We start from the raw sequence: 10,843 nt of genomic DNA on the forward strand, positions 1-10,843 counted from the left end.
GCTGTCAACTAAAAAGATATTCCTTTGGTCTTTTTAGCTGCCAGAAAGGAGTGGGGGAAAACAAGGCATTCCTTACGTGCCTAGATAATTACCCTGGTAGCCCAAAGTTGTTGGAGAGCACAATTGATGACTCTTGGCTATGGATGTGTCCCATTGGAGAATATATATCCAGAGGGTGAGGGGAAGACCAGGGTGAAAGGGGGAAATGAATGATGTATTTTAGTATCGGCTGCATCCAACTAACACCAACATGGCCACTTCTAATAAATCAATTTTATTTTCTCTGAGAGATGCGGCTAGAGACTTATGATTTGAATGCGGGGTGGATTTGTTGGAGCCCAGACAGTTGGGTCACGCAACGTCCGCAAGAAACCTCAGAGAGCACCAAGGACCCCCCCATTCAACCCTGACCTGTTCTCTTCTCTTCTTACAAGAAAAAAAACCACATTTTTTAAATGTCTCTTTTCTCCTTCCATCCCCACTTTTTTTCCCCCTCTGCCCCTCCCTTCCCTCCCTTTCCGCTGCTGCTCACACAGGACACTGACCCCAACAACATGGCCTACGCAGACCTAAACTTTGACAAGGTGGCCCAGAAGAGACCCTGCCCAGGGGTGGAAAGCCCCCTGCAGTCGGAGTACGCCACCCTGCAGGCAGTGCAACCCTTGCCCAACGAGGACAACGTCACCTACGCGGACTTGGATATGGTGCAGCTGAACAAAGCCCCCAAGCGGCCGTCCCCGAAGGCCGAGGAAGCGAGCTCGGAGTACGCCAGCGTCCAGGTGCAGAATAAGTGATTCTCCGGAAGAGGAGGAGGAGGAGGAAGAGGTGGCTGCTTAAGGGGGGCTTGAAAGGACCTCTGACCAGTGAGTTGGGGGGGAAATCTTCGGCTAGGGCTTGGACTCTCGGTGTCGTGCTCCTCCCAGGTCCCGGAGGAGGTTCCTTGCAAACTGTTTGGTGCTACTCACAGCTGCATCCTGGTTTTGTTTATTTGTGAGCTTCTTCCTCCCCTGCTCGCCAAGCGGATGGGAAGACGTCACGACGGATCTAACATGGCTTTTTTTCCCTCACCCGAGCACCTCCACGCTCTTCCTCGTAACTTCGTCAACGCGCCGCCGAGGACGGTGAGCAAGACTACGAGCGGCCTGGGGATGCAGGCCAGTTGCCGCGTCCGGCTCCTCCTGGGGGAAGCCCTTCTCGTTGGCCTTGGAGATCACCCAAGCAGCTGAGATGCCACCTTGAGGTTATTCCTTCCTCCCGTCGGGGGACCCTGCTCACCCCTAAAACTAAAACAAGCCAACCTTTGGGATTGGGCACTGCCCCCTTCCGAGGTCTTTGACTAGACTTCAGGAGAAGGGGAGGAGGAAGAAGATTCCTTCCCAAGTGCTTCTGGGCACAAGACGCCTCCATGTTTGGCCAAGATGGTGTCTCTTTCATTTTGCTTTACTCTAACCCCGCAGATACTTCCTCGGTTTCTCCTTTGACGAGACGTGCCTCTTTAGCTTAGTTAGCTTCAGTTGGGCTTTTGCTGGCAAGGCCACAATCCGTAGAAAAACCTTCTCAAGTGTCACTCTCCCTTCTTCTTCTTCTTCTTCTTCTTCTTCTTCTTCTTCTTCTTCTTCTTCTTCTTCTTCTTCTTCTTCTTCTTCTTCTTCTTCTTCTTCTTCTTCTTCTTCTTCTTCTTCTTCTTCTTCTTCCTCCTCTTCCTCTTCGCAACATTTCTTCCCTTAAGGACTTCTCATTTGAAGGAAACGATGGATCGCAGCCTCGGTGGCCTACTCGGGCCTTAGGGAATTAGGGAACCTCGCTGAATAATCACTTGGGTTCCTGACCCATCCACGATCTTTGTTACTGGCCTTCTCCCATAGTAAGCTAAGAGTAACTCTTTAATGGTAAAGATCTGTGAGTGTGAGTGTGTGTGCGTGTGCGTGTGTGTGTGTGTGTTTCTGAAAGTTGGCTCTCCCTGCTCTTTCCACCATCCTCGTAGAAAAGACAGTATGTCTCCCAAAAGATCAGTCTACAGCAGGGGTCTCCCAACGTGGCCACTTTGAAGATTCCCAGAATCCCCACCCCAGCCATCTCGTGGGGTTAAGATCGTAAAACAGGGGTCTTCAGACTTGACAGCTTTAAGATTTGTGGACTTCCAACTCCCAGAATTCCTCCTCCACAGTCATTGTTAGCTCAGGAATTCTGGGAATTGGAAGTCCACAAGTCTTAAACTTGCCAAGTTTGAAGACCGTTGTCTTAGAACTTCATTTGAAAGGTAGCAGGGAGAGAAATTGTATTATCGTTGAGGATTTGGACCAGACGTTTAGACCAGAGTGTGGCTGGCTGGCTGGCCTGGGGGGGGGGGGGGATTCTGGGAGTTGAAGTCCACAATGTCTTAAAAGTGGCCACGTTTGGAGATCCTCCCAGTTTACAACATTGTGCACCGTGTCTTCTCTGTAGCTCCACCGTAGACGTTCGCTTGTGAATTCATCCGGTGGGTGTCGAGAAGGACCACAGTTGAGCAAGTAAACGAGGCTGGGGGTGGCTTTGGGAGGATGGGATATCTTCTTGATCTCCTTCCAAGCGGATGGAGCTTTGGGAAACATCTCCAGATGAAAAGAGGGAGAAACGGGGGCTCGATGTGGTTTGACCTGGGCAGGTCAACCCATCCCTTCATTTTTGTGATTTCTTCTCTTCCGACCCGTCAGATCTGTGGAGCTGGTTTTTCTTTCACTCCCATCTTCCTTAAGTCACTCATATATTTTTTTTTCACTCCTCCATTCTGGAAGTCCAGTTGAATAAGAGAGAGGGAAGGAGAAGACACTCCCTAAACACGGAGGTCTATTTTGCCTACCTTACAAGTTAGGGCAGGGGTCCCCAAACTTGGCAACTTTAAGACTGGTGGACTTCAACTCCCAGAATTCTGGGAGTTGAAGTCCACCAGTCTTAAAGTTGCCAAGATTGGAAGACCTCTCCGTTTAGGGGCACCTCACGAGATGCTGCTGTACTGCTATGTTGACTGTTCAACATTATAACTGTATACTCCTTTTACAACTAAAAAAAAAAAAATACCAATATTTGTGTACGTTCTTTGTAAGTGAGTGTAGTACTGTGTACTTAGCACTAGTGTGAAAAGAGAATTAGGGGGGAAAAAAACAAGGAAGGGCCTGAGCGTTGGGGAAGAAGTCCAACGCCCTCCAGATGGTGATAGGAGCTGTAGTCCCAACTACTTGAGAAGTTGCCAAGCTGGGGAAGGCTGCTCCGAACCTTTGCAACCCACTGTCTGTGGCTCCTGCTACCAGCAACCGACATTCTTCTTGATGGTATATTTTTCCCAAGGTCCTCCTTGTTGTGTTCCTCCTTAACTATAATGTTTAGGGACACTAACTGCCCATTTTGGTGGACGTGGAAGGAGGAAGGGAAGCAGAAGGGATGTCTTCCAATAGTCCCGTGTCCATCTTGCAACCAGTGTCCGTCTTGAGGATCCCCAAAAGATCTCAACAGGTCCCAGGAAAGGACATGGACCTTCTTGAGGGATCTGCCATTCCTTCCAAAGGCAGAAGATTCCTCTCACCTTCCTTCCCTCCTGTCCTCTGCTGCTTTTGGGTTGGCTCCCCGTCAAACCTTTGAAGGCCTCCTTCATCTTGGGTTCGATGACATCCCCTTTTCACCATAGCTCATTCAAGAGCCCATCAGAGAACCTTGGAGTTGACCCTTCCTTGGAGGTTCACCTGGTAGAGCTGTGGGGGGAGAGGGTCCCTGCTTTTTCTTAAACACGAGGGGAGAAGTCGTATCTATGTTAAGGATCTAAGAGGGAAGATGTGAGGCTGGAATTCAGGGATCGGGGCAAGCTATCAAATCCTCACGGACCTTCCTAGTTTGCAGAAACCAAGTGAGGGGAGAACTTCAAGGCACTCCAGACCTTGAAGAACTACATCTCCCAGGAGGTCTCATTCTCGCCATTGTAGTTCTACAACATCTGAAGGCCTCCATTTCTCCATCCCTGCTGAGGAAGGACTAAAGGACGGCACGTCCTTTGGGAAAGACAATGGTTTGGCATGTCCCACAAAGCCAAGGTAGATGTTCCTTCTGGCAGGCAACCACTGTTGAAGCTTGACTCTTTCGTTCCACCTCCCCTTCTGCTCTGTCTCATCCAGCTCGGCTCCGAGTTCTCACTCCCTCGTGCTGTGCCACACCGTGGAGTGGAACAAAGCTGGTTGTGATGCTTGCAGGCTCATGAAGGCAACGGAGAAGGAGGTGGCCTCTTTGGGTTGACTCACAGCTGCCCTTGGGGGCTGACACACCAGCATGGCGAAGATCTCACACACCAGCTGTTTGACTGCTTTAACTTACGAGCGCTCCCACAGTGACAAGGAAGCTTAAGAGCCTGTTGCTTGGAAGGGGGTTGTCAAAATGTGAGCAGGTCCAATATTCTGCAAAACAGAGAATGGGGAAGTGATTAATGATTGTGTAAAGCCGGGATGTCCAACCTTGGGGACTCTTAAGATTTGTGGACTTCGGCTCCCAGAATTCCTCAGTCAGCCATATTTGATGACTTGTGGGCATATTTTAAAACTTGTGGACTTCAACTCCCAGAATTCCCCAGCAGTCATGCTGGCTATAGAATCCTGGGAGCTGAAGTCTTAAAAATATGGCTGACTGGGCAATTTTGAGAGTTGAAGTCCACAAGTCTTAAAAATATGGCTGGCTGGGGAATTCTGGGAGCTGAAGTCCACAAGTCTTAAAAATGTGGCTGGCTGGGGAATTCTGGGAGCTGAAGTCCACAAGTCTTAAAAATATGGCTGACTCTGGAATTCTGGGAGCTGAAGTCCACAAGTCTTAAAAATGTGGCTGGCTGGGGAATTCTGGGAGCTGAAGTCTTAAAAATATAGTTGACTGGAATTCTGGGAGCTGAAGTCCACAAGTCTTAAAAATATGGCTGGCTGGGGAATTCTGGGAGCTGAAGTCCACAAGTCTTTAAAAGGCTGGACATCCCTGATGTAGAGTAACCTTCACCCACCTGGCATTGCCTGCTTGAAGCCTTGGCCTTCAATTCCCAGAATTCCATCCTCCACAGCTAAAGGAATTCTGGGACATGGAGTCCAAACAACCGTGAGCATCCCTCTCAGATTGTGAAATAGCCTCAGTGCTTGGCCTCGGTTTGCAGGAAGGATAATGGAACTAAGGCCAGGGGAGGGGGGGAGGGAGGCATTATTGAAGTCGTTGGGATATATTTGTCGTGGATCAGAAAAGTATGTGTTTGTATGAATTTGCACCTTAATAATTTTTTTCACTCTTGTTTTGTTTTGTTTTGTTTTTCGCTTGCAAGATATTTTTGTAATAAAAGGTTCTGCATCATCCCTCAGATTTGTGTGCGTGATCCATGACTGAGCGGGATTTAAAGGCACCCGGGTAGTCCTTGAGTTACGACCACAACAGTGCCTCCTCCCCGTTTCTGTTGTTAAGTGAGAAAGCCATGAAGTGAATTTGGCATCCGTTTCTTCCCACAGTTGTTGAGTGAATCATGGTGGTCGTTGAGTTAGCCACACGGTGGTTATAGTGACTCTGGCAGAAGGTCGTAAAAAGGAATCACAAGACCCCAGGATACTGCAGCCATCATAAATGTGAGTCAGATGACAAGGGTCTGAATTTTGATCATGTGACCATGAAGCACAGGTTGTAAGTATGAAACACGGTCATAAGTCACTGTTTTCCAGTGCCGTTGTAACTTAGAGCAGTTACTAAAAATATGGTTTTAAGCCGAGGAGAAACTACTTTCCTTCAATATAAATTTGTACCTAATTGTTCTGACCTAGACCTTCCCAAGATCACGAAGCTGAACTCCTCGTCCCGATAAAACCCCTTTTATTTAGGTTCAAGGGAATTCCTCTCCAGCAAAGTCCCGGCCAATAGTCTTTAAAGAGATTTCACAACTAAAGACCTTTATCAGGCTGGGAGAGTTGCCAGGCTGATATCTTCCAAACGCCATGCTGTAGCAGCAAATACTTGGCAAGAAGTCAGGAACAAATCTTCACCCGAATGAATTGAACTAATTGTCTCTTGCAAACCCGACTCCCCTTTCGCTCCTCTTTGTTCACTGGGGGCCATTCACTGTCCACCTGAGCCTTTATTCCCCGAGTTGGCCCTTGTTCCTCAGCTGTTCCCTTCATCTGGCAGTTCTGTGCATGAGCCCACTGGGAACAGGCTCCAGCTGTTCTTCTTCCTCACTGATCTCCTATTCCGAAGGCAGCTGATAACTGTCAGACAGCCCTGGCCCCATCTCTGTCTCTGACGCAGAGCCCCCGTCAGAACCTTCCCCAGAACCAGAACTGGCCCATGTTCCTCCCAACCACCTCACTGTCCCGAGTCTGCCGACTGTCCAAGTCTGCCGCCAGCTCTGCTGGCCGGCCACAACACTAATGGTTCAGGACCGTAAACCACGACTTCATAAAACACACACACACACTGCAACCGTCATAGATACAAGTCAGTTGCCAAGTGTCTGAGTTTTGATCAGGGGACCATGGAGACTCTGCAACGGTTTGTAAGTGTGAAAAGCAGTCATCGTGGTCACTTTTTTTCAGGGCTATTGTAACTTCGGACGGTCGCTTAATGAAGTATGAAAATAACAAATCTTTTCTGCTTCCTTGCGAGAAGACCAGAGAAGCAGAATTCGAAAGAAAGTCCGATCTCGGCCGTCCACCCAAATATTTGAGCTCAGCGATGCAAAATAGGAAAAATAGCTTGCGTTGCAAAAAACACACACAAAAAACGGCATATATATTCCAGGCTGGCACAAACCAGTCATTATCGCAAAAGGCAATCTACAATTACGCAGAAGTGCTAGGCTGAATGGGAAGTCCAATCCCAGCTTATTCGCCATTCTGAAGGAGAACAATCGTTCTAATTATTATTGTTTGGACTTCAGCTCCAGCTGTTTATCGCTTGGCTAGCAGGCACGGGACAGATGGGGGGGGGGGAAAAAGCGGGTCTTGAGGTTCTTTATTTCCCCAACCCACCCATCTTTAGGAAGAAGAAGAAAAAAGAACAGAAATATTGTGATTATTATTTTTATTTTTTTTGGAGTGGCATCTTCCAAAACTTGCACGTAAGCAAAACAGCTTTCTGTAATTTCGGATTGCATCTGTTCGCATAATCGTCGGCGTTATGAATTGATTTTGCACTCTGGGTTTTTTGTTGTTTTTTTTTTCCTTATTGCACAACGTTACACAATGCCAGCTTTGGTGTATTTGCAAAACAGCTCTCGCCTCGGGAAGTTTTGAGACTGTTCGCACAACAGATCGGGTACATGGGATGCGCACTGTTCTGGCCTAAGTTTCTCCAACAGCACGAAGCCGATTCCTCGTCCTGATAAACCCCTTTTATTTAGGTTAAAGTGAATTCCTCTCCAGCGAAGTCCCGGCCAACAGTCTTTCAAGAGAGTTCACAATTACAGACCTTGATCAGGCTTGGAGAGTTGCCAGGCCGATATCTTTCAGAGGCCACACTGTATCAGGCAATACTTGGCAAGAATGCAAGAACAGATCTTCACCCAAATGAAATAATTGTCTCCTGCAAAATCCCACTCCCATTTCGCTCTTCTTTTATTCCCTATGGGAGGAGCCATTCACAGTCCACCTGTCCAAGTGGGCCCTTGTTCCTTAGCTGTTCCCTTCATCTGGCAGTTCTGTGCGTGAGCCCACTGGGAACAGGCTCCAGCTGTTCTTCTTCCTCACTGATCTCCGATTCCGAAGGCAGCTGATAACTGTCAGACAGCCTTGGCCCCATCTCTGCCTCTGATACAAAGCACTCATCAAAGCCTTCCCCAGACTCCAGGACAGGCCCAGGTTCTTCCACAACCTCCTCAGTGTCCGAATCTGCTACCAGCCCCACTGGACGCTGGCGGGCCGCTACACACACTTCCGTTTCCCCCAACTTTTTAAACTGGGTTATTGCTCATTTATTTATCGTCATTCCATCTGTGTTGTTTTTACAGACAACTCAGGGCAATAGATACCTAATGCATGCTCTTTCCTCCCCTGTTTTCCTCCCAACAACAACCCTGTGAGGTGGGTTGGGCTGAAATGACTGCCTCAAAGTGATCCAGCCGGCTTTGGTGGCTAATGGGGGACTAGAACTCACCGTCTCCTGGTGATTGGCCCAAAGTCATCCAGCTGGCTTTCAGGCCTGATGTGGGACTAGAACTCTCAGGCCCTTGGTGATTGGCTCACCATCACCCAGCCAGCTTTCATGCCTAAGGCAGGACTAGAACTCATAGTCTCCTAGTAATTGGCCCCAAATCACCCAGTCAGCTTTCATGCCAAAGGCAGGATTAGAACTCACCATCGCAGTACCTTCACCATTGCACTAAAGTGACTTTTCTTCCCTTCCCTTCCCTCTTCCTTTTCTCTTCTCTTTTCCTCTCCTTTCCTTTCCTCTCCTCCCTTCCCTTCTCCTTGCCTCCCCTCCCCTCTTTTTCTCTATTGCCAGGTCTTTCTTCTCCCTTTCCTTTCCTTCTTTCTTTTCCTTCTCTTCTACCTCCTTTCCTTTTCCTTCCCTTCCCTTTTTCTCTATTGCCATATCTTCTCCCTTCCCTTCCTTTCTCTTTCCTTATGTTATGCAAATACCGCTCACTCAGTTGCACTATACACATCCAGAAAATGGGTATTATCATAACTAACTTGTTATGCAAATGCAAGGAAAGTGTCAGGATTCCAGCAATCACCCTAAACTAGGGCAGGGATGGTGGGGTGGAGCTGCCCTACTACTTAACTTTGGACAGTTGTAGCCAGGCCTTACGCACCCCGACACCTGCCTTGCCGGCCCATTTCTTCTGCAGCCGGCAAGGCTGGCAAGGCTTTCCTGGAGGCCTCTGGAGCTGAGAACAAAGGTCTGGATTGATCCAGAACTCCATTATTGGCTGTAGAGGCCTCCAGAAAAGACTTGTCAGCCGCAGAAGAAGAAGTTCCTGAAGGCCCCTGACAGAGAAAAGGAGGCTGGGAGCGATGCGCGTAAGTGAAATTAGTCAGTGGATGACATTCTCCCAAAATAAGACCTGGTGCCTTTTTTATGGCTATAGATTAGATATAGATATAGATTAGATATAGATTAGATATAGATATAGATTAGATATAGATTAGATATAGATATAGATTAGATATAGATTAGATATAGATATAGATATAGATTAGATATATATATATTAGATATAGATTAGATATAGATATAGATTAGATATAGATATAGATATAGATTAGATGTAGATTAGATATAGATATAGATTAGATATAGAGATATAGATATAGATTAGATATAGATATAGATTAGATATAGATATAGATTAGATATAGATATATAGATATAGATTAGATATAGATATAGATTAGATATAGATATATAGATATATAGATATAGATATAGATTAGATATAGATATAGATTAGATACAGATATAGATTAGATATAGATATAGATTAGATATAGAGATAGAGATAGAGATATATAGATATAGATTAGATATATATTAGATATAGATATATATTAGATATAGAGATATAGATATAGATATATAGATATAGATTAGATATAGATTAGATATAGGTATAGATATAGATTAGATACAGATATAGATATTTCTTAAGTTTTCGTGGGTACTTACATGTATGGTATTCAGCTTTGTTCGGGTATTTTCCCACGACATTATAGTTGTGCTTTTAAAGTTGTAGCAACGTTTCGGCAGAATCTCATCTGCCATCATCAGGCTTCTGTATAGTGTTCGTCTGCATTGTGTTCTTTCGTCTGCCAGACGAACACAATACAGAAGCTTCATGATGGCAGATGAGATTCTGCCAAAACGTTGCTACAACTTTAAAAGCACAGCTATAATGACGTTGGAAAATACCCGAACAAAGCCGAATACCATACATGTAGTAAGTTGAAGACTCCCAGCAGGATTGGGGGGGCTTTTAAGAGGGATGAATTGGGAGGGAAATGTTCTGTAATGAGCTGCAATAGTGATGACTGGACAGGTCAAACTCTCCTCCCGCAGGAATGGATCTTGCCAGCCACCGATGCCACCAGCATCTTCGGTCCCCCGTAATTGGGCTCTGGAGGGAAAATCCCACCCATGTGGCTATCTGTTCCGTGACACGGCTTGTCCTTCACCGGGCCATCCTGCGTCTGCTGCTTCCCCTGAGCAAAATCCAATTACTTCTCCAGAAAGCCTGTGTAAAGGACCCTCCAGATGTCAGGAAAGAAGCAGTAAGAGATAACTTGGTGGGGAGGGGAACCATGACTCTCGTCCGACGGAAATGGAGGCATGTCAAAGGGGCCATTCAGCTTTCTGCTCAAATCTCTCCAGACTTTGAATTCTATTAACCTAAACCTTGATGTCAAGGAGGATGGGAAATAGAGATCCGTCTGTCTCCTCCGATTCCATGTGGCTTCTTTCTTTCTTTCTTTCTTTCTTTCTTTCTTTCTTTCTTTCTTTCTTTCTTTCTTTCTTTCTTTCTTTCTTTCTTCCTTCCTTCCTTCCTTCCTTCCTTCCTTCCTTCCTTCCTCCTTCCTTCCTTCCTTCCTTCCTTCCTTCTTTCTTTCTTTCTTTCTTTCTTTCTTTCTTTCTTTCTTTCTTTCTTTCTTTCTTTCCACCCTGATTCGTTAGGTACATGACTTTTGAAGGAGTTGTAAGGTTTGCTTCCCTCCTATAAACAGGTAAGGAGAAAACAAAACAAAACTTTGTGGGTTTTTTTAAATAAACCCTGATTAAAAAATAAAACTTTTTTTTTTTAAAAAAAATAATAAACCCTGAGAAGCACAACTGGGAAGGAGCTGCTCAGTCGTGGGATTCAAAAGTTTTTACT

General features: G+C 46.2%; 1 protein-coding gene across 2 annotated transcripts in view; it reads left to right on the forward strand.

Annotated features, from left to right (window-relative positions):
* The window catches only part of LOC113434267 (tyrosine-protein phosphatase non-receptor type substrate 1), a 168,845-nt gene extending 163,500 nt beyond the window's left edge, over positions 1-5,345 (forward strand). For both annotated transcript variants that reach the window (XM_026697335.2, XM_087928854.1), the window contains exon 9: positions 537-5,345. In XM_026697335.2, the coding sequence (XP_026553120.2) occupies positions 537-794 (258 nt within the window). In that variant the 3' untranslated portion in view covers positions 795-5,345. The remainder of the gene's footprint in view (positions 1-536) is intronic.
* The last annotated feature ends 5,498 nt before the right edge of the window (positions 5,346-10,843 follow it).

Source organism: Pseudonaja textilis, chromosome 3 (assembly GCF_049901715.1).
Source record: "Pseudonaja textilis isolate UNSWEBS1 chromosome 3, rPseTex1.2, whole genome shotgun sequence".
In the NCBI taxonomy this organism is placed as follows: Eukaryota; Metazoa; Chordata; class Lepidosauria; order Squamata; family Elapidae; genus Pseudonaja; species Pseudonaja textilis.